Raw genomic sequence first — 23,075 nt, 5'->3', positions numbered from 1 at the left:
GCGAGTTCAGGTCTCCCAGCTCCCTGGAGCTCCCTTATCTCCAGATAAAGATCCAGAATGTGGCCCAGGGAAAGCTTCATAGTCGTTTTTTTTTTTTGGAGGGGGCAGAGCCCCTGAAGTGTGGGAGATGAGGAGCAGCTTCCATCAGCTCCATGCACAGGGATGGAAAAAGGGAGCTGGGAGATGGCAGAATCCTGGAATTGTTTGGGTTGGAAAAGACCTCTGGAGATCACCCAGCCAGGGTCACCTGGAGCAGGTTACACAAGAACATGCCCAGGTGGCTGCACCTGTGCTCCTGGCTGCCTTTCCCAGCAGTTTTGGATGGAAAGGTTTTGTTATCCCAATCCTTCTGATGGAAAGGTTTTGTTATCCCAATCCTTTCTCCCTTCTGACAGGGAAGGGAAGCAGAAGCTGCTGCAGCTGCCGGCCTCAAATCGAGCTTTTGCCGGGCAGGGAGAGCCCCAGGCTGTGGCTCAGCGTCCCCATCCAGGCTGGTTTGGGAGGCGTTTGATCCCCTAATGATAAAACCCAATTTCCGCCCGTGCCCTTGACTCATCCCCTGCCCATGAGGCTCATTCCCGCCTGGCCCCGGCTGTCCCCATCGGTCACAAGGACACCGCTCCCGGCCCTCCGGGCCCTTCAGCTGCTCTTTGATGGTTTAATGGCCTCAGGTGCCCGGCAGCCGCAGGAGCCTCGAGTTTGGGGCAATTTGGGGGGGGTGGGGTGCGGTTGTCGCCCGTCCCTCGCTGCCAGGGTCCCTTTGTCCCCTGCGGTGGTGGCAGGGGCCGTGACCGTGTTCTGTGGGCAGGATGGCACGGAAGAACAAGGCCTTGGATGCAATTTGGGGTTGGCTAAAGATTAAGCTCTGGCCAGGTGGGAATGAGCACCTGCGGCCCCGGAGCGGCATTCCAGAGGCACGGGTCACAGGATGGGCGAGCTCCCGCGCCCGGCCGGCCACCTGCAGCCAGGGCTCGTCATGGCCGAGCTCCACCGGCTCTGCTCTGCCTGGAAAGAGTGTTCTAAAAATTGCCAGCCTTCCCCAGCTAAAGTAGGTGAAATATTTATAAACCCATCCTCTAGAGAAGACCTTTTGCGTAAGCATCAACCGCTCCGGCTTTAAAACCCGCGCCCTCCCCCCGCCCCAAGGCAGCTTGTGCTGCTTACCCGGGGAAGGGGCAACTTTAATTGCGTTTGTCTGGCACGGTGGCACCTCTTCACGGCCACGGGGGACCGCGGGGAGGGCTGGCAGCAGGGAAAAAAAAAAAAAAAAAAAAAAAGAGGAATTCTGGATTTCCTGCCTCGGCTGTGCTCTGTTCCATCGGGTGTAGCCGCTGTGGCTGTGCTTTAATGCCGGGGGGGGCGGGCACGGACCGCGCAGAGGGGTCGCCCCACTTTTGGGAGGATGATGCGACCCCCCCCCGTGGGGGGAGGAACTGGGAGGGAAGCAGATGAGGAGGATGAGGGTGAGGAGGAGGAGGAGGGGGGACACAGCACGCTGCTTTCAGCGCCCGAGGGATGCGCCGGGGTCCGGCGGGGCGGCTCCGGGGGCGGCGGGGATGGAGAGGGGCCCCGCTCCGCCCGGCCCCGGAGGCGGAGCCAGCGCCCGGCGCGGCGGGATCGGGAGCCACATCCCGCAAAGGAGGAGCGGGGCCGGGCACGGCAGCGGGGCGGCGGCGGGGCCGGAGCCCAGCGCCGGAGCTCCAGCAGCGGGGCCGCCCCGCGCCGCCGCCGCCGCGCAGGATGTGGTGGGACGAGCGGGTGTCGGCGCGGTTCCGGAGGAACCTGCAGCCCACCCTCACCTACTGGAGCGTCTTCTTCAGCTTCGGCCTCTGCATCGCCTTCCTGGGGCCCACGCTGCTGGACCTGCGCTGCCAGACCCAGAGCTCGCTCTCGCAGATCACCTGGGTCTTCTTCTCGCAGCAGTTCTGCCTCCTGCTCGGCAGCTGCCTCGGAGGGGTCTTCAAGAGGACGTAAGAGCCTGGCAAACTCAGCGCGCCTCCCTCGGGGGGTTCAGCTGCCCGCAGACCCCCCTCCCTTAGCCCGGATCGCGGGTGGGCAGCGCCGGCCGCCCCGAGCCGGGCTCGAGGGGCTGAGCCGGGCCGGGATGCTGCGTGGGAAAACCATTCCCGAGTGGAAGCGAGCGCGGGGGGCGTCACGGAGGGTCCGCAGCCCTCTCGGCCTCGGAGGGGAGGGGGTTTCCCTGCCTCGGCAGCACCGCTCGGCTCCCGGTGCGGTTCCATCCCCTTGGAGAGGAGCCGCCGCTCCCTGGAGCTCCGCGCAGCGACAGCCTCAGCGTGAAGTTCCAGCCAGAACTTCCCGCGAGGGTTTTTTTTTTTTTTTTTTTTTTTTTTCCTTAACCTTGGTTGTTTATCGCCCAAGAATATTTTTGGAAGTGCGTTTGAATAACCTCGGCGTCGGAAATGGTGGCAGCGCCGCGTTTTCCAGGAGTTTGGGCGAACACGTGGAGGGATGCGAGTGGTCCTCGTGGTGTGGCTGAGGGGGAGGGGGGGACACCGGGCCGGGGGCTCGGGGGGGGTCAGCGGGGACCTTGAGGGGCCCCAAGAGAGACCGAAACAGCGATTGGCAGCGAGCCTCGTGTCCAGGATGTGTTGCAAATAAATAACCCAGGCTGGCTCAAGGCTGAGGATTGCCAGGGAGGCGTTTGATTTGGGGCTCGGTGACAGCTCCGGGCATCAGCTGATTATTTACGTTGTCACCGATCCTCGGGGCGGTGATGTAACGTGTCACCTCCGTGTGTGTGTGATCCACGCGCCGCGAGTGGGGCTGAGACGGGAGAACTCCCCGGGAATCCTCGGGAGAACTCCCCAGGAATCCTTTAAAAACCTCGTTGAAAGCCGCTCGCTGCGGACTGAGGGGAGCCCGAAGGTGTTGGAGCACCTGTGAATCGCCACCGTGGGACGTGGAGCTGTCCCGGTCCCCCGGGGAGGAGGGGACAAGTGGGGCACTGGGGACAGCACGTGGGGACCTCAGCTGCCACAGCGCCGGCAGTGCTGGGTCAGCAGCAGAGCCTCTGCCAGCCCCCGGGCTGCCTCGCATATGCTTGGAGGAGCAGGGAAGGGAAATGCAGAATTCCTGCTGCCAGCTCCTTCCCAAAGCTCCGGCTCTTGGCTGCACAAAACCCATCGGGGCTTTCGTGCTTGGAGATTCCTAAACTTTGAACCCCGCAGCTGCGCTTTGTGGGGAAAGAGCGTGCTTGGTGCTGGTGGTGGACCAGGACGTGCTTGGGATTTTGGAGAAAAAGGGATTTGTGAAGTGCCTGTGAGCCCCACTGGGGATTGACAGCCCTGCCAGGCAGGCAGGAGGGAATATTTGGGATATTTGGAGCTTGTGAGTGTTGTGGGGAGGTTACTCAGAGCCTTGCAGCCTCCAAATGTGTGGGAATAATAATTGTTCAGGCTCCAGGAGCTCCAGTACAATCCCTTCTTCAGGGATGGATGGACTGAGCTGTCCTGCCAAGGCTTTATAAATCAAATTACGCTGCCCTCAGGGCCTCGGTGCCGCTCGGGAGGAGCACTGGACAGGTCATCTTTTCCAGTTAGGAGTTGGAAAGCTGCTGTGGAGCATCCCTGGAGTCTGGCTGCGAGCTGAGTGTGGCTCCTGGTGCCTGAGGGACGCAGATTTTGCTGCTTCCTTTGGATTAAATCGGTCTGGGTGACCCGCGAGGGACAGCAGTGCTGGGTCTGGGGCAGGAATGGGTGGTGGCACCTGAACCCAGGTTCTCCTGTCCCCAGAGAAGCTGCTGGGTGCTGCTCCCTGCTCCCGGAGCTCTGGAGGAGGGATTTTAGTGCTGGTCTGTCCCTTCAGCACGGCCCAGCTCCAGAATTCCCCCTCGTGCGGGATTTCAAGGGAACACAAAGTTTGCCACTGCCAAGGGATGGAGGAACGACGCTGCTGCTCTGTCCTGCAGTCCTGGGATTGCAGCTGCTCCCTTCCCTGAGCTTTTGGGGGTGCAGAGGCAGGGCTGGGGGAGCAGCCCCCCAGGAAATGGGGTTTGAGCTCTCAGGTCCCTCCCCGGGGACACCCCTGGGGTTTGCTGGGCTGTGTGAGGAGCTCTGCCCCAGGACCTGCAGCTGTTCCCAGGGGGTTGCATCCCTGGGGCTGGGGCCCCCCTCAGTCCCTGCTGCTGCCGGGGGGGCTCCAGGAGAGCCCCCAAAAGGACCCCTGAGCTCCTCTGAGCACCCCGAGGACTCCTCTTGCCTGGAATCAGCTGGAGAAGATTCCCAGGAGCCCCTGATGGGGTGTGGGAAGCAAGGGCAGCGATGGAGATGGGATGGAGAGCTGGGATAACCAATCTGGGCTCAGACACACGAGGGGGAGGTGAAATTTTGGGGAAATGCCCACTCCTGGCACTGCCAGCTCCAGGGGAGAGCTCGGTGCACCTGCATTTCACTTCCCTTCCCCATTTCTGTTGCACTTCAGGCTTGAGCTGTGAGGTTAAAGTCCTGCACGCGCTGCTGGCAGAAGCACCAGAGCGCCCCAGATTGGTGCTGGGATTTTTTAAATTCAAAAACGGCATTTTTGTGTCTTGTTGAAAATTTGCTTTTGCTCCCAGGGTTTGGGGCAGCCCTGGGCTGATCCCAGTGGTGTGGGCAGAGACGAGGAGGGCACTGGGGAAACTGGAGCTGTGCTGGAGCCGTGGGCAGGCTCCTGTCGGTGTGATCCACCCCATTCCTGCAGGGCTGAGGAGATGGGACCCTTTTATTCTCCTTTCACAGCCCCTGTGTGTGTCACCAGCCCCCAGGGACAGCCCTGCTCTGTCCCTGCCCCCGGATTCCCATCTCCTGGAGGTTTCTGGAGCTCTCAGGACACTTCACTTGTCACTGCCACCTTTTGCTGCTCAGAGAGCAGCACAGGATGAGCCCCTTGGGGACACAGAACTCCCCGAGGCTGGCCCTGCTCCCTGCAGGAGACAAGGGGACCTGGAGGCTGCTGTGGGATAATCCTCGCCTCCTCCACATCCTCACCTTGTCCCCTCGGGGCTTTGGGTTTCTAAAGATCAGTTTTGCAAGTCTGAGCTGGCCTGATTATCGTTTTTCCTCTTGATGTGAGTGGTTTGGAAAACGTTCCCTGAGGTGGGGGAAAAAAAAACAACCTGTGCTGGGAGCTGAAGAGATCCTGCTGCAACGGGAACGGGAGGTGGGGGTTCCTAAATCCCTGTGGGAGGGACAGGGGAAGCTTTGCTGGCTGGGGCTGCAGGATTGGCTCTGGAATTGCCCACCCTGACCCTATGGAGATCAGCCCCAACCTCTCATGGGCCAGGACCTGCTCCAGGTGCTCTGAAATGAAATTTGGGACATTGCAAGGCTCCTTTCACACCCTGCTGGAGTGGAGCCTGCCCCGGGCTGTGCCAGAGCTGTGCTGGGGACGCAGAGCCCAGGCTGTGACATCAGGGCTGCTTTTCCAGCCCTTTGGAGGGGTTTGGCATCATCAGGACAGGCTGAACTCCTGGGGTGCCTCATTTTGGGTGCTTCCCAAGGGTCTTGTGTCTCAGGAAATCATCCCTGGGTGCTGAGCTGAGTCCCCCAACTGCACCTGGGGGCCTGGCACTGGCAGCAGCAATTCCTTGGTCCCCCCTTGTGCCAGGGCCAGCAGGGCTGGGTGCCACCCTGGGCTGGTGGCACTTGCAGGGGGTGAAATTGTGTCATTAACCCATGGCTGGAGGCAGGAATTTTTACCCGGGGAGAGATTTTTAACGCTCATCAAGGACATAACATCCCCCAGATCAGTGTTTCACTGGTGATGACTCTGCTCCCCAGCCAGGCAGGGGGGTTCTGCAGAGGAGGCGTTTTGGGGATGCTCTGGGAGGTTTCCCCATCATTCCCGGCCTTGGATTCCCCAGCTCCGGTGCCTCTGCCTCTCTCCCCGCTGCTCTGCACCCTGGAGGGAGCAGCCTCGGCTCTCCAGGCTCGGAGCTGCTCCTCTCTCATTTGCCAGGCGCTTTTCCTGCCGTGACTGTGCACATCTCGCCCGGCTCCCTCCCTCCCCCCCTCCCTCCCTCCCTCCCTCCCCCAGAAATCCCACGGCTCTGCTGTCAGAGGACCATCAGTAGTCACAGCTTGGAAAATATTGTCTGCTCCTGCCCTGGGCTGGGCCGGGCACCGGGAGGCTCTGGGACCGAGAGGTGCAGGAGAGGGGCAGGAGGGGCAGGAGAGGGGCAGGAGGGGCAGGAGAGGGGCAGGAGAGGGGCAGGAGGTTCCCTTGGCCCATTTGCTCCAGTGGGAGCAGTGAGCAGGATCTGGAGAGCCAGGTCACTGTGGGGCTGCAGATGGACCAGGGCAGTGACAGGGCCAGGGGCAGCAACAGGGCCAGGACAAGTGACAAGGCCAGGGCAGTGACAGGGCCAGGGACAGGCCCAGGGCAGTGACAGGCCCAGGGCAGTGACAGAGCCAGGAACAGGGCCAGGACAAGTGCCAGGCTCGGGGCAGTGACAGGCCCAGGGCAGTGACAGGGCCAGGGACAGTGACAGGGACAGGCCCAGGGCAGTGACAGGCCCAGGGCAGTGACAGAGCCAGGAACAGGGCCAGGACAAGTGCCAGGCTCGGGGCAGTGACAGGGCCAGGGGCAGTGACAGGGCCAGGGGCAGTGACATGACCATGGCCAGGCTGCCCTGGCAGGGCACGAGGGTTGGCAGCTCCACCCTCCTCCTCCTCCTCCTCCTCCTCAGAGCCTTCTCCAGCCTGGCTGGGGGTGTGGAGCAGGGATGGGGGCGGGGGGGGTTCCTTGCTGGGCGCTGCTCAGCCCCACATCCCCCAATTACTGCTAATTACCCACTGCCACCACCTCGGTGCCACTCGGGGACCTGCCGGTGCCACTCGCTGTCTGCTGCGCCGCTCCAGCCCCATCTCTCTGCTCGTTCCAGTGCTTCGCTCTCTGCTCCTGCTTCCCTCCTTCCCTCCTTCCTTCCTGCCTTCCCTCTTGGCAGCCCCGGGGCCGAGCAGTGCCAGCCCGAGAGCTGTTCACTGCCAGAGCCGGGAGGGGACAGATCCCAGCCCTTGGAGGGGACAGATCCCATCCCTTGGAGGGGACAGATCTCGGCCCTGGGAGGGGACAGATCCCATCCCTTGGAGGGGGACAGATCCTGGCCCTTGGAGAGGACAGATCCCATTCCTGGGAGGGGACAGATCCCATCCCTGGGAGGGGACACCTCCCGGCCCTCGGGCTGCTCCTGGGCAGCAGGGATGGTGCTGCCAGAACAGGGCACAGGGCACGCAGAGGGAGGTGCAGAGGCTCCCCTGCACTCCCTGGGAGCAGGACAGCACATCCAGGCAGCCCTGGGAATGCCACCAGCCCTGGGATTGCCACCAGCCCTGGGATTGCCACCAGCCCTGGGAATGCCACCAGCCCTGGGATTGCCACCAGCTCTGCAGGAGAAACGCCCTGGAGCTGCTCAAAGTCAGGATGTGGCCTCACCTGCCCAGCCCCACATCCCTTTCCGTGCCCCTGTAGCAAGGACAGGTTGTTATTCTGCTTTGGAGGGATGGTTGCTCCTCTCCTCTGCCTCTCGGAGGCATCGCCCTCCAGGCAGGAGGTGGCAGTGCCCCGAGGTGGGTGACGCTGGGCTGTGGAACATGTCCCTCCTCTCACCTGAAAATCTGGAGCTGCTGGAGCTGCAGTTCCCAGGGCAGGGAACAGTGTGGCTGTTGGATTATATCTTTTTCTGACCTAGAGGTGGGGTAACTGAGAGGTGTTTTGAAAACTTTTATTCCATTTTCAGTCTCATGAGAAGGATGGGACAATACAGATGTTATAATTCACGCCATCACAGTCAGAAGCTATTTCCTAATTACCATACACCATAAGTTCTTGGTTTATCAGCTTTAGCCACAGCACGCTGTAAATCCATTTCCCACACGTGAGTGCTGCTCTGGTGGTGGCCCTGATTCTGTCCTGCCTCTCCCCTCCCCAGGCTGGCCCAGTCCCTGCTGGCCCTGTTCGCCTCGTCCCTGGCCATCTCGCTGGTGTTCGCCATCATCCCGCTGTGCCACAACGTGGTGCTGCTGGCCGTGGTCATGGCCGTGGCCGGGCTGGCCATGGGCTGCATCGACACCATCTCCAACATGCAGCTGGTCAAGATCTACCAGAAGGACTCTGCCATCTTCCTGCAGGTGAGAGCGAGGTCCTCGACCCCCCCCGGGCAGCTTTAGGATGGACTTCAGGAGGAATTTCGTCCCAGAAAGGGTGGCTGGGCACCGGGAGGGTGGCATCACCATTCCTGGAAAGCCTGGCTGTGGCACTGAGGGGCCCCCGCTACCCCAGGCAGGTTTGGGATGGACTTCAGGAGGAATTTCTTCCCAGGAAAGGTGCTTGGGCATTGGGAGGGTGGCATCACCACCCCTGGAGGTGTTTGTGGAAAGCCTGGCTGTGGCACTGTGGGGCTCTCACCACCCCAGGCAGCTTTAGGAGGGACTTTAAGGAGGAATTTCTTCCCAGAAAGGGTGGCTGGGCACCGGGAGGGTGGCATCACCATTCCTGGAAAGCCTGGCTGTGGCACTGAGGGGCCCTGGGGTGGTTTATAATGGACTTCAGGAGGAATTTCTTCCCAGAAAGGGTGGCTGGGCACTGGGAGGGTGGCATCACCACCCCTGGAAAGCCTGGCTGTGGCACTGAGGGGCCCTCACTGCCCTGGGGTGGTTTGTGATGGACTTCAGGAGGAATTAGTTCCCAGGAAAGGTGACTGGGCATTGGGAGGGTGGCATCACCACCCCTGGAGGTGTTTGAGGAAAGTGGCACCGAGGTCTGGTGACAGAGTGGTGTCAGGTCACAGGTTGGACTCGATCACCTCAGAAGTCTTTTCCAACTTAATTAATTCTGTGATTCCGAGGAGGAGGAGCTGGGGGGCTCTGCCACCCTCCTGCTCCAGTGTGTCACCTCCTGCAGGCCCTGCACTTCTTCGTGGGTTTCGGGGCGCTGCTGAGCCCCCTGATCGCCGACCCCTTCCTGTCGGACACCAACTGCATCCTGGCCAACGGCACGGCCAACGCCTCCAGCAACCTCCCGCACATCCGCAAGTCCCTGGTGCCACACCACCCGGGCAACCTGTCCCACTACGACCTGCCCATGAAGGGCATGGTGGTGACACGGGTGTCCTACGCCTTCTGGATCATGGCCCTCATCAACGTAAGTGCTGCGGCCGGGGACACCCAGCTGGGATCACCCCGGCCCCGTGGATCTGTGGGGTGTTGGAAATGCAGGAGAAGCCGGTGGGAAGAAATTACGATGTTTGACTCTAGTTTAGAAGGCTGAATGATTTCTTTATTATAACTATGCTATAATACAATAATATACTACTTAAAGGAGATACGAAAACTACAAACCTGCTTGTTCTAATTACCAAATCTAACCCACTCACAACTCGTGACCTTTTTGAGAGTCCAGCCACAGGTGGATCTGATTTGCCATCAGGCTCAAACAATCCTCACCAGAATCTAATCAAGTAATCACCCCAAGTAAACAATTCTCCAAACACATTCCACATGAAAAAAAAAACAAAGAGGAAAATTAAAAATAGTTTTCTCTTTTTTTTTTTTCTTCTATACTCTCCTATAAAAAAAAATCTTAAGAGAGGAAAAAAAATGTGCTTACCACAGTGGGGTTTGTGGTGTTTGGGGTGTCCTGGTAATGGGGTGAGACGCAGGGAAAGGGTCATGTGTTGCCAAATCCCATTTTCATCGGGGCACTTCCCTGCTGGGCGTGCTGGCATCGATTCTGGGGTTTGTCCCAGCTCTCTGGGAGCAGTTGGTACCTCCAGCACCTCCCAGGCACGAGCTGGACCAGCAAACTCTGCTCACATCCAGAGCTTTTCCTTCATTGGGAGGGTGGCATCACCATCCCTGGAGGTGTTTGTGGAAGGCCTGGCTGTGGCACTGAGGGGCCCTCACCGCCCCAGGCAGCTTTAGGATGGACTTCAGGAGGAATTTCTTCCCAGAAAGGGTGGCTGGGCACTGGGAGGGTGGCATCACCACCCCTGGAAGGCCTGGCTGTGGCACTGAGGGGCCCTCACCGCCCCAGGCAGGTTTAGGATGGATTTTAGGCTCAGCTGGGGATGGCCTGGCAGGAGGGGATTTGCAGGGATATTCCCAGGCAAGTGCCCATCAGTGAGTGGGATGATGGACAGAAGTGGCCAGGGCCTCTCTCCAGTTCTTATTTTCCCCGGAGGTCGCAGCAGGTGTAAAAGTCCTTCCTTTGAGGGCACGTGAGGGACCTGGCGTCCCTTTTGCCCACCTGAGGAGCAGTAAAATGGGTGATCCTGCCTGGCAGCTCCTTCCCCCTGGCGTTCAGCTCTCAGAGCCCGAGGATGTGCACATTCCCCCTGTCCTGCCCCTGGCCACCAAAGCAGCCCTTGGTTTGCCACCCCTCCACCAGCACCAGGCCAAGGGAGCTGCCCTTCCTTTCCTTGCGCTCTCTCCATTGGTTAAATTATTAAAACGTAATTTAAATTCTGTTTAATCCCCATTTTCCCCCATCCAGGGGTTTCCAGGCTGGGAGCAGCTCGGGCAGGTGCTGGGATGAGTTTCTGGGTGGAGTTACCCAAAAAAGGCACAGCCTGGGAGGGGAGGCAGCTTTAATCACCTCCAGCTCTGTGCCACGGGAAATGTGCAAAGCCGTTCCTCTCTGCTTTGAGCCCCATGCTGTGTCTGATTTCGGGAGCACCCACGGGAATTTCCAGAGCCCTCTCTGTCCCCTGCAGTGTCCCCGGGGATTTTGGGGTAGGGTGGCACCCTGGGCTGTGGGTTTGTGCGTCAGGACACGAGTGCTGCACGCACGGCTGGCTGGGTGGGTGGAATACAGAATTCCCAGGGTTCCCACAGGCGGTGGAGGAACACCAGGAGCGTGGAAGGGAGGCTGGGAGACTGATAGGTGTTGGGATAAAGGTTAAATAACAAACACACAGTGGGGAGTTGGATGTGCTCAGCTCCCGAGCCAAGCTGTGATTGCCTTTCCCAAATCCTCATTGAGGGAACCGATTTTTATTTTATTTTATTTTATTTTATTTTATTTTATTTTATTTTATTTTATTTTATTTTATTTTATTTTATTTTATTTTACCTTATTTTATTTTATTTTACTTTATTTTACTTTATTTTACATTATTTTTATTTTATATCTTATTTTATTTTTATCTTATTTTTATCTTATTTTGATTTTTATCTTATTTGATTTTTATTTTATCTTATTTTATTTTTTATCTTATTTTATTTTATTTTAATTTTATTTTATTTTATCTTACTTTATTTTTTTATTTTAACCACCCCAACCTGCTGGAGGTGCTGGGAGCAGCTCAGCTCCAAAGTGCTGACCCTTTTCCAGGTGGAAACAGCAGAGGAAGATGATGGGAAGGGGTTTTTAAACCTCCAGGGTGAATGAAAAGAGTTAACAACAGAAATGGAAACCAGGAGCAGCAGCTTGGTTCTAAAATGGCCAAATCCCACATTTCCAGCCCGCTTTTTGTGTGGATTCTGACAAGGCACGAGCTGAAGTGATTCATTTCGAGCTCTTGCATTTGTTTAGGGTGGAAATGTCTCAATCTGACTCTGGCACAAGCGCTCTGTGCCGAGCTGACAGCGGAGCTGTGCCGGCGCTTTTTGAAGCAAAATGGGTTTGCTTTGGGAAAATGAAGCAGCTCAGCACAATCAAAACAAAGCGCTTGGATCGCTCCCAGCCAAAATCTTTCACCCGGCGAGCAAAATTTTTTGCCTTTTCATCCCAATTTTGGAACAAAACCCCCATATTTTAGAGTTCAGCTCTCCCACAGAAGGGAAATTTCATCACCCAGCCCGTTGTGAGGGGCTGGAAGTCAGGGAAATGCTCCTTGGAGAGGGAGGTGTTTGTCAGGAAGGTGCTTTCCCAGGGGAAGTGTGGGACACTGCATTGTGCTCTAGAGGAGCCTGGGATACAATGGCAGGGAAGGATCCCGGATTCCTGGGGGGAACAGACAGAAATAGCAGCGGGAGGGAAGGAAGGAGCTGGAATATCCCCACGCTGAGCTGGGGGATGCAGCAGCTTGTGGAGGTTTTGAGGATGGGTAAAAGCTGCCATGTGAGGGAGGGAGCAGCTCTGGGAATTTGGGAAGTGTTGGGTGCTGGGAATTGGGGGTTCTGCTTGGCCCTTGGCTCCTGGAGGGGAATGCTCTGGTGTCCCTTTTTCCCCTGGGAAAAGAAAATCTTCCTGCCAAAAAAAAAAAAAAAAAAACAAACCCCCCCCCCCAAAAAAAACAAAATAAAAAAAAACAAACAAAAAACAAAACAAAACAAAAAACCCAACCCAAAAAAAACCCCAAAAAAACCCAAAAAAGTATCCAGGGAAGGAATTCTGGGAGAAAATGGCACCCAAATCTGGCTGTCCAGGAGGGATGGTCAGGGATGGGATGGGGTGGCCACAGCCATGGGTGGGACCTTCTAAAAATGTCCCAGCCTGGTTAAATCAAAAAGGACCTGCTGGATTTAAAGGTGAGGGTGTGGAGAGCAGGGAAAACCCCACAGTGGGACTGGGAATTGGGGAATCCCAAATTGGGGGCCAGGGATATGCCCAGAGTGGGAATTGGGGAATCCCAAACTGGGGGCCAGGGATACGCCCAGAGTGGGACTGGGAATTGGGGAATCCCAAACTGGGTCCTCATCCTCAAGGCCGGGAATTGGGGAATCCCAAACTGGCTCCTGGTCCTCGAGGCTGGGAGTGCCCAGGGCCGTTATCTGCACAGCCAGGCCCTCTGAGCAGGGAGGGGGGGCCAATATTTTTGCTAAATCTGCAATTCAGAAGAATGAAATCTGGTCCTGACCTCCGGAAGGATCAGAACTATCAAGCAAATGCATTTTTCTTCCATGGGACCGAACTCACTGTTCCTATTCCCATTGTTCCCAGAACAATGCAAGCCTCATAAATGAATTCAGGCGCGAGGGGCGGGGTGTGAGGGAGGTGCGGGGGGGAATTCTCCATACATTTAAATCATGCCACGAGCCAACAAAAGGCAGGAAATTTGGAGCTGGAGCTCACACTTGCTCCCAGACATGTAGAAAACAAGGGAATGAGCTGTCACTTAGGATTTCCTGGCTTTCTCCCCCAGTTGGTTGCAGTGTAAACACCGCTGGGCTGTGCTGGGAGGAGACGGGAGAGCTTCGCCCGCTCCCCTCTGTTTCCTCACCAAAAAAAGAAAAAAAAAGCAAAGGAAAAAAAAAAAAAAAAAGAGCCATTCCCTGTGGAATTGGAGGCACCACGGAGTCGTGGGTGTGTGCTGGGAGCAGGCTCATCCCATGGGATCACCGTGCCGGGGGTCCTGCTGCCCCATGGGTGCAGGGGGATGTGGGGTGGGACTGTGGGAATTGTGGTGGGACCGTGGCGTGCTGGAGCATCCCTGGATGCACAGAGGAGCTCAGAGCTGTGGCTGGACCCTCCCTGCTCTGCTGTGCCAAGGGGCTGCCGGAGGTCACTGGGCCGTCCCTGTTGGCCTGGGAACCACGGGCTGCTCTCTCAGGAGGTGCTGAGCAACCCCTGCTAATGGGGCTGGGAGCAGCTCCCTCTTCCCTCCTGCAGAATTCCAACTGCTCCGCTCCCACAGGCAGCAGCTGCTCCAGGGCTCCACTCTTTGGGCAGCAGCAGCCCAGGGTTGGACACCAGAACGTTTGGGGTTTGTAGGGCTGGCACTTCGGGAGCTTTGTCTCGGGGTCTCTGTGCCCATTTCCAGGTGAATGCTGGAGCCTGGGACTGGCTGGGGATGCCCCAGCAGATCAGGAGACTTTTCTCCCTCTTTTCCCCTTTCCTATCCCACCCAGCCTCCATCCCTCCCTCAGCATCTCCTTGTCCCATCCCCATCTCTCCTTGCTCTCAAAATTCCCTTCAGGCACCTCCCCTGTGGAACCTGAGCCCAGCAATTGAAAACGCTGCTGCTGGGGGAGCTGGGCTGTGGTTTTGGGGTTGTTTTGGGATGTTCAGGTGCTCACCCACCCCTCTGTCCCCTCCCCAGCTGCCGGTGCCCATCGCTGTGTTCTTCCTGCTCTACAAGGAGCGGATGGTCCCCTGCTTCAACGGCAGCAGCCACCCGCTGCTGTCAGCTGACGAGCTGGCCCTGGAGACACGGCCCGGGGACAAGGACGAGCTCTCCACCGCTGGCCCGAGGCCCCAGCCAGCTGCAGGTGAGCTGGAGACGCCTCTCGTATGGGTTTTGGGGAGAAAAAGCCATATGTGAGCGTGTCTGGGCGTAACGGGAGATCCAGCGCTGCTGTCCGAGGAGGACACAAAGTGTGCAAGGTGTGCGCAGGGATCCCATCCAGGAATACCCAAACAATCCATTTGGTGCTCAATTGCCCTCAAATTAGATGGAGCCTTGAACAGAGGTTGGTAGCTGTAGATTTCTCGGGGTTCTGAAGGTCAGGGTGACCCTGAGATCGTAAAGAGTCTTTTCCTCCTGGCCCTGCAGCCAAAGAAGGAGCCTGGACTGCGTCCGATTGCGCTTTCAGGGTTGTTTATTTCTCCTTATCTAAACATTCTTTCTCTGACCTGCTGAGCTCTGCCTAGCAAGGAGGCCGTGGCATTCTGCCTCGAGCCTCGGGCGGCTCCCACCTTATGTACTCAAAGCTACATGTTGTATGTTTACAATTTATTACCAATTCCCATCATCCGTGTTAGACAGCAAATCTCTACCTTGAACCGACAGAAAAGTGTCACCCTCACAGCAAGACATGGAGGACAAGAAAGAAATGAAGGCCAGGACACACCCAAATTCCTCCATCTTGACCCCCTGAATTATATTCTAAAAAGCTCCAAAATTCTACTTTTCCACCCTGTGTTAATTCAAATATCACACTACTCAAACCCCTGTGGCTTGTAATTCCTCATACAAAATTGACAGCTTTTTTTACAGGCTAAAATCAAAGCCACAGGTGTTTTTGACTTCTTGCCAAGGTCCCCGAGCCCCCTGCCAGGGTTTGGAGACAGCCAGGGCAGCCAGAGGGGTGTCCTGGACTCCGACAGGTGTCCCAATCCCAATGAGGCCTCCAGGCTGTGTTTTTCCATTCCATGTTCCTCCGAGCCATCCTAAAGCCAGCCCTGGGCCCTCCAACCCTTTAGGGACATGTGGCAGTTGTGCCCCTTCACCCCCTCCTGGTTTTGGGTCACATTTCTTACTGATTAAAAGTGGTCATTGTGCTGCAGATGCTGATTTTTATAGGAAAGGAATAAGAAATAACAAATTTCCCCTCCCTTGTTTGAGGGGGAAAGTGAAATCCAGCAATAGTTTGCTCTTGACCTCATGGCTGCACCCTGTCTTGGGGACAATGGTGACATTGTTCTTTCCTAGCCAGGAGAGACGTGTCACAGTCAATTCTTTGGGTAAACAGTGAATCTCAGAAGTAAATAAGGTTTAGGACTATGGGGCGTGTTCCATGTTATTCCTGGAAAGATGGCTTTGCCCCTGGGCAATAAAAGGGGATTTCAGGGAATTCTTCAAGGTCAGGAGGTGCTGAGATGTGGTGAGGTGCATCAGGGGTGATGCCAAGCTCTGTGTGCGTCCCCCATTCCCAAAGGTGCCTTGTTGGGTGCAATATCCCTTATCCAAGGAATGGGAGCTCTCCCGGGCAGGGCTCCCCGTGGGGCGGCTCCAGGGATGAGGGGATTTGGGCCATGAGTGCCAAGGCTGTGTTTTGATTGCCTGTCAGAGCAGGGCCAGAAGTGGGGAGCCCCAAAATGGGAAAAGGAGCATGAGCAGCTGCAGTTAGAGAAGTGGCAGGAGAGCCCAGGGTTTTGGGGTGAGGAGAGCCCAGGGTTTTGGGGTGAGGAGAGCCCAGGATTTTGGGGTGAGGAGAGCCCAGGATTTTGGGGTGTGGAGAGCCCAGGGTTTTGGGGTGTGGAGAGCCCAGGATTTTGGGGTGAGGAGAGCCCAGGGTTTTGGGGTGTGGAGAGTCCAAGATCCCTGGGGGGTGTGGAGAACCCAGGGTTTTGGGGTGTGGAGAGCCCAGGATTTTGGGGTGAGGAGAGCCCAGGGTTTTGGGGTGTGGAGAGCCCAGGATTTTGGGGTGTGGAGAGCCCAGGATTTTGGGGTGAGGAGAGCCCAGGGTTTTGGGGTGAGGAGAGCCCAGGGTTTTGGGGTGAGGAGAGCCCAGGATCCCTGGGGGTGTGGGCAGCAGGTACCCCAAAGAACCAGGATCCCAGGCTGTGGAGATCCAGGATCCCAGGCTGGGGGCCGACCCCATCCCTATCCCCATTTCCTTCTGGAAGCCTAGAGGAAGGTGAAGGTGAGGTGGAGCCCCCCGAGCTCAGCAGTGCCCCACGTTCGGGGTCCTGCTGGGGTCTGTCCTGCAGCTGTCCCACAAACCAAACCCCACTGAGGGCTGGCAGCCACCCAGCCCCGGGGGGACGTTCTGGTCAGGTTTGCTTTGCATTGTTCTCCACCAGGTCACGAGGATTTGTTCAGCTGCTGCCAAAGCAAGAACTTCCGAGGGGTTTCCTTCACCTACTTCGCCGTGCACATCACCGGGGCTCTGGTTCTCTTCATGACCGACGGGATCGTGGTGAGTTCAGTTGCCCAAATATCTGGATTTTTTCCTTCCAGACCCCTGTGACACCCCCAGGGGCTCCTCAGTGTGGCAGGCACGTTCTTCTCTCTCTCAGGATTTTTCATAGAGGAGCACAGAGAGAAGAGAAAACAATTTCTATTTCTGCTCCTTGTTTTCCCCGTGTGGAATGTGTTTGGAGAATTGTTTACCTGGGGTGATTGCTTGGTTGGATTCTGGTGAGGATTGTTTGAGCCTGGTGGCCAATCCAATCCAATCCAACCCAATCCAATCCAATCCAATCCAATCCAACCCAATCCAGTCCAACCCAATCCAGTCCAACCCAATCCAATCCAATCCAATCCAACCCAATCCAACCCACCTGTGTCTGGACTCTCAGAGAGGGCCACGAGTTGTTAGTTAGATTTGGTAGTTAGAACAAGTAGGTTTGTAGTTTTAGTATCTCCTTTAAATAGTTTATTAATGTATTATAGCATAGTTATAATAAAGAAATCATTCAGCCTTCTGAGCTGGAGTCAGACATCAGCATTTCCTCCCACTGGGTTCACCTGCATTTACAGTACCTCAGGGGTTAATGGTGAGAGGGGTTAGGCAGGCATGGGAATTTCCCAAGCTCTCCATCTCCAGGGATAAGGAACCCTGAGCTCTAAATGTGATGTTTGGAGAGTGTGGAACTCCCAGAGGGCAGGGCAGCCCCTCGGGGAGGGAGGATCTCTGCACGCTGGGCTTTTCCCTGGAACAGCTGCGGAGCTTTCCCCTTTTAGGACAGACTAAACCCCACATCCTGCTGCTGGTGGATCTGCAAACCCTTCCACCATGCACCACGAACAGCTGAGGGACAGAGGAGCCTGAAGCCCCCAGGGGGATGTGACAGGGAGGTTTTTCCTGCAGGGAGAGTACTCGGGCTTCGTGTACAGCTACGCCGTGGAGGAGCCGCTGGCCGTGGTGCACAAGGTGGCCGGGTACCTGCCCAGCCTCTTCTGGGGCTTCATCACCCTGGGCAGGCTCATCTCCATCCCCGTGTCCTACAGGATGAAGCCAGCCACCATGGTCTTCATCAACGTGGTAAGGATGGGGTTAATTCCTTTAGTGCCTCTTGGTGGATGGGGTTTGGAGCCTCAGCTCCTCTCAGGCCTGGGCGGTTTGCACAGGTAGGGTGGGCAAGGTGCCCTCCAGGTAGCCACGATTTAAAATCTGATTGCCCAGCTTTCCTGAGCCTGCTCCTCAGCTGGGAAAGCACCAGGGAGAGCTGGCACTAAAAAAGTGCCCATTTCATTGACCTTACACCGTGACTGCTTCGTCCACGGGGAAATAAATTCCTGGGATAGCCACGGGAAAGGGAAAGCAGGTCACGCTGTAAATTCTCTGCTTCAGCTGCAGCAGCTGGCAAAGCTTGCTGAGGTCAATAAAACACCTTGGGAAAGGGGCAGGAATCCTTCTGGGATGTGTAAGGAAGATCTGTGTGAGGACATGGCAGAAAACAGGGAGGGGATGATCCCAATCCCGCTTCTTACAAAGAGAAAAAGCACGAGCAGGCAGTTAACTTCCAATTTATTTAAACCAGAAGTGACTTGGTGGCTATATTTTGATAATACAGCACATTACAGTGTATTATAATACCCATCTAACAGGAGAGAAGATTTTGGGGTGCTCTGGGTAAAAATCCTCCTGGCTGACACTGTCCCTGTGCAGTGCTGGGAGCTGCTGTAGGATCCAGCAGCTCCTGGAGCCATTGCAGCATCATCGTAACAAATTCCAGCTCGAATTCGGCTTCTTTAGGATCCAAATTTCTCCTGAGCTGGGATATCAGAGCTCCCTCTGCTGACTCTGCCCTGGATCACTCGGGCTTTTCCCGGAGTTTTTGGTTATTTCCCCTACAAGCCAGAGGCGAGGGAAAGTTGATTTAAATGCAGTTGTCTCTTTGGCTTTAATGCTGTGGCTGCTTTCTGAGCAGTTATTGAGAGTTAATTCTGTAATTATTGAGAGTGACTTTAGTCTTACTCAGCAGAATAAAGAATTATTAGTGATTAAGACATGTAAATATTGTGGAAGGTACTATTATATTTAAAAGTATATTTTTCCAATAAAACCTTAAGTTTCTACATAATGAAATTAAGACTCAGTTACCAAATTATGTAATGAAAATCAGCAAATTCTTTAAAGCCAGATGGATTTTCTTTGGCCATTCAGTTTCTCAAACAGTGATTTTTTTTTTTTTTTTTCCTCAGCATATTTTCTCTTCCAGACTATTTCCCATTAAAAATAAATGCCCTTTTGCCTTTTCTCTCCCAGAGCATTTCCTATTGAGACCAAACTCTAGACCCTGTCGCACTCAGCATTTTTTCTGACTGATTTTTGTGGGTGCTGCTCGCAGGTCGGGGTCCTCATCACCTTCCTGCTGCTCCTGATTTTCTCCTCCAGCGTGGTTTTCCTGTTTGTGGGCACGGCATCCCTGGGGCTGTTCCTCAGCAGCACCTTCCCCAGCATGCTGGCCTACACCGAGGACATCCTGCAGTACAAAGGTGAGCTGCCATTCAACCAGGTGCATTTTCACATCCCATCCCCTTTCTTTCAGCTCCTTCCCTCCTCCCTCAAGAGGCCTGGGAGTTCAGGTTTGCTTTTACAGCAGGATTGTTGCAGGGAAGTGTCCAGTTCTGTGCTTTGCTGATGAATAAAGAGCCCGGGCAGGGATCCAGCCTTGGTTTGGGGAGCTCAGGGAGTGGCAGGAGTTGCTTTGGAGGGAGATGGTTCTGAAAACATCACCAGAGCTGGGAAGCCCAGAGCCCGGCCAGCTCCCCTGCCAGCCTCTGTCTCGAGGGCAGTGGGACAGAAAAACAAAAACCTTTCCAGCAAGAGGCACCATCAGCTCTGCCAGCACAGACAGGCGACAGCGGATTGAAATATTTTTACTTCAACTTTTGATTTTTTTTTACTTTACTTTTTACTTCACTTTTACTTTTTTAACTTTTATTTTACTTTTTTTTAACTTTACTTTTACTTTTTTTAACTTTTATTTTACTTTTTTTTTACTTTACTTTTACTTTTTTTTTTTACTTTACTTTTTTACTTTTTTTTTACTTTTTTTTTTACTTCCGCCTTTCTGCACTACTGCAGGTCTGCAGAGGCATTTTCAGCATTAAGTGGGAATATACATCGTGACTTTTGTGTGGTGAGATCCACGGAAAAGCTTTAAAGGAGCACACAGGGTGGCCCTGCTGGCTGTGCCAGCCCTGCTGCCACCACCCCTTGCCCTGTTTCCTTGCAGGTTGTGCCACCACCGTGCTGGTGACAGGAGCTGGCATTGGAGAGATGGTGCTGCAGCTGCTGGTGGGCTCGGTGAGTAGCCAGGAGGTGGCAAAACCCAAAATAAACTTGGAAATTTTGAGTCAGTTCTGCTTCTGGGCACTGCCTGAGCCCTGGGTTATCACCCTGATGATCCACCAGGAAGCTGAGTGATGTCTGATCCCTTTTTTAATTTCCCATCCCACTGCAGATTATCCACGATCGGGGCAGCTACAGTTTCCTGGTCTGTGGGATGATCTTTGGATGCTTGGCCTTCACCTTCTACGCCCTGCTGGTGTTTTTCCACAGGATGTACCCCAAGCCCTGCCCAGGTAAGGGAGCCCCAGCCCCGAGCCCTGCTTTGGGATGGGAGCAAGGGCAGCACCAGCCTCACTCCAGAGATTCCAGCAAAATGCAAGGAAATGTTTATTTTACTGCTGCTTCCTCTCTCCTTTTCCTGCTTTGTCTTGCCCACAAAGCCTTGGCAGCCACAGCTCAGGGTTTGCTTTCTTTTCTGCTGGAGAAGGCAGGGAAAAAAGCAGGAATCACAGACAGCACCAGCTTCCCTGGGCTGTTCCCTGGCTGAAATCCAGGGAATAAGCAGGGCTGCCATCCGAGGGCAGCTGTCAGGCTCTGGAAAAAGCCTCACTGATAAAGGATTTTTGATTTATCACCTCGGTCTGGAGCTGCTGGTTGTTTTTATACAAAAGGAGCAGAGTGGGGCAGGCAAAAAAAAAAACGTCCAGGTGTGGCTTGGGCTGTGCTGGGCACTGGTGGGGTCACACCAGTTCTGGGCCCCCAGTTTGAGGGGCTGGGAAAGGAATGGAGATGGGGAAGGGTCTGGAGAGTCCTGAGGGAGATGGGGAAAGGTTTGGAGAGTCCTGAGGGAGCTGGGAAGGGTTTGGAGAGTCCTGAGGGAGATGGGAAGGGTTTGGAGAGTCCTGAGGGAGCTGGGAAGGGTTTGGAGAGTCCTGAGGGAGCTGGGAAGGGTTTGGAGAGTCCTGAGGGAGATGGGAAGGGTTTGGAGAGTCCTGAGGGAGCTGGGAAGGGTTTGGAGAGTCCTGAGGGAGCTGGGAAGGGTCTGGAGAGTCCTGAGGGAGCTGGGAAGGGTTTGGAGAGTCCTGAGGGAGATGGGAAGGGTTTGGAGAGTCCTGAGGGCGATGGGGAAAGGTTTGGAGAGTCCTGAGGGAGCTGGGAAGGGTCTGGAGAGTCCTGAGGGAGCTGGGAAGGGTCTGGAGAGTCCTGAGGGAGCTGGGAAGGGGCTCAGCCTGGAGAAAAGGAGGCTCAGGGGGAATTTCTGGCTCTGCACAACTCCCTGCCAGGAGGGGACAGCCGGGGGGGATTTGGGATCTTATCCCAGGGAACAGGGACAGGAGGAGAGGGAACGGCCTCGGGCTGTGCTGGGGAGGCTCAGGGTGGACACCAGCAGGAATTTCCTCATGGAAAGGGTTGTTAAACATTGGAAGTGCCCTGGAAGGTGGAGCCCCCATCCCTGGAGGTGCCCAGGGAAGGCCTGGACATGGTGGGGATGTGGGGGGGTGATGGAATAACAACATTCCTGAGGGGAAAACCTCACACCCATCCCCTTTAATGTTAATAAATGTGTCCACTGAGGTGAAATGTTGAATGAATCTTTTGCAGAGCTGGACGAGGCCTCCCCTGGGAAAGCAGCAGTGCCCGAGGACACGGGGCAGTACCAGCGCTGAGGGAGGGCCCAGCTCTGCACAAGCAATAAACCCAGCCCCAGTTAAGCATTCCTCCCCAGGGTGATTTCACATTTAATGAACTGAATCATGCAAGTTCTCTGCAATCAAAAGCACAGTAGGTGGGGTAAGGCAGAATCGAGGAAATCAAGCCCAAAATGTCGAGCTGAGCACGGGGGGTTGTGCCAAAAATCCTGCGAGTGCCAGCCTGATCCTGGGACTAAAAGCAGGGATGTTTGCACAGCAGTTCCTCCTGCAAATGAACTTTTTTTCCTCCTGAAAATGAACTTTTTTTCTCCTGCAAATGAACTTTTTTTACCTGCTCAGGACAGAGGGTGGGAAGGAAAAGCTGCTCTCTGTTCCTCATCCAAGACTGAATGTGTCCTGGCTCGGTCGCTGCATTGAACAGATTTTATTTCTGGCCTGTGGTGCACAGGAACCCCCTCGAATTTGCAGCACAATCCTGGGTTTTAATTTATTTTTGTGACCAATTCTGTGTCACCTCCCTTGATCCTTCCAAAGTGGAGAAGCCCCACAGTGGCAGAGCCCCCCAGGTGCACACAGGTAGCAGGGCCTGTCTCTTATTTGCACACTTAATTCCTGTATATTCCACACTCTAAACAGTGTCTTACTCAGCATGCTCAGGCCTCTGAAATGATTTTAAGTAATCATTTGCTTTTTTTAATTTTTTTTTCTTTTTTTTTGGGCGGGGTTTCTCTGTTTTTTTGTTGTTTTTTTTTTTTTTTTTTTAAGTCAAGAATGAGCTGTGCTGGTTCGTTTTGCTTTAAGTCACTCCTCGAGCTGCTCCAGCTGCAGTGTCTTATTTTAATGTTGGTTTTATTTCCAACTTCCAAGCCAAGCTCCAAGAGAGAAGGGATTTTTTTTGTTGTTGTTGTTGTTGTTTTTTTGGGAGCCAGGCTCCAGCTGCTTCACCTGTGCAATCTCCTCATCCAGGTGCCTTGTGTAAGGTACTCCCACAGCCCACGCATGGCCTGTCCCAGCCACCAGGAAAGGACTGGAATTTTGGGGAATGTCAAGCTCCTCCTGCCAGGAGTGGCTGTGGATGCAACTCCTTGCTTGAACTGCTGTATGTGATGTACATATGTACGTGTGTATATAAAGCAGTGTTTAATTAAAGGTGATTGATTGCTAATTGCTCCCTGACTGGACTCATTCCAACACCTCCAGTTCTCAAACTCATAAAATTAAAATCTAACAGGTGGGTTGTTTTGGTTTGTTTTGGGTTTTTTTTGTTTTTGTTTTGTTTTGTTTTTTTAATTAAACTGGTTTTGGCATTTGAAGAGTTGTGGAATGGTTTGGGTTGGGAGAGACCTTAAATCCCAAAGAGCCTGAATGGGATCTGCTCTGGGGTTGGAATCTCTGCTAGGGTTGGAATCAAATCCCACAAGGGTTTGGGATGGCAGGATCTTAAAAACCTCCTCATTCCATGGCCAGGGACAGCTCCCACTGTCCCAGGTTGCTCCAGCCTGGCCTTGGACACTTCCAGGGATGGGGCAGCCACGGATTCTCTGGGAAATGTCCATTTTTCCAAGCAGCAGCTCTTCCC

At 54.9% G+C, this 23,075-nt stretch overlaps 1 protein-coding gene across 1 annotated transcript; it reads left to right on the top strand.

Moving 5' to 3' along the window:
- Window positions 1–1,515: 1,515 nt before the first annotated feature.
- Window positions 1,516–22,661, top strand: MFSD4A (major facilitator superfamily domain containing 4A). The gene is made up of 10 exons (XM_053963784.1): window positions 1,516–1,970; window positions 7,928–8,126; window positions 8,899–9,138; window positions 13,979–14,147; window positions 16,405–16,520; window positions 17,415–17,588; window positions 18,898–19,045; window positions 19,789–19,859; window positions 20,017–20,137; window positions 21,447–22,661. The coding sequence occupies exons 1-10, from the start codon at window positions 1,516–1,518 to the stop codon at window positions 21,509–21,511; spliced, it is 1,758 nt and encodes a 585-aa protein (XP_053819759.1). The 3' UTR covers window positions 21,512–22,661.
- Window positions 22,662–23,075: the final 414 nt, after the last annotated feature.

The sequence above is a fragment of the Vidua chalybeata genome, chromosome 24, assembly GCF_026979565.1.
Source record: "Vidua chalybeata isolate OUT-0048 chromosome 24, bVidCha1 merged haplotype, whole genome shotgun sequence".
Lineage (NCBI taxonomy): Eukaryota > Metazoa > Chordata > Aves > Passeriformes > Viduidae > Vidua > Vidua chalybeata.
The sequence above is the reverse complement of the archived record's forward strand: the minus strand, read 5'-3'. Positions and strand labels throughout refer to the sequence as shown.

Bases quoted from the DNA above. Each gene is read 5' to 3' on its own strand.
- MFSD4A (XM_053963784.1), top strand. From the start codon at position 1,516: ATGCGCCGGGGTCCGGCGGGGCGGCTCCGGGGGCGGCGGGGATGGAGA. The intron at 9,139-13,978 runs GTAAGTGCTGCG...TCCCCTCCCCAG, and splicing joins GGATCATGGCCCTCATCAAC to CTGCCGGTGCCCATCGCTGT. The intron at 19,860-20,016 runs GTGAGTAGCCAG...ATCCCACTGCAG, and splicing joins TGCAGCTGCTGGTGGGCTCG to ATTATCCACGATCGGGGCAG.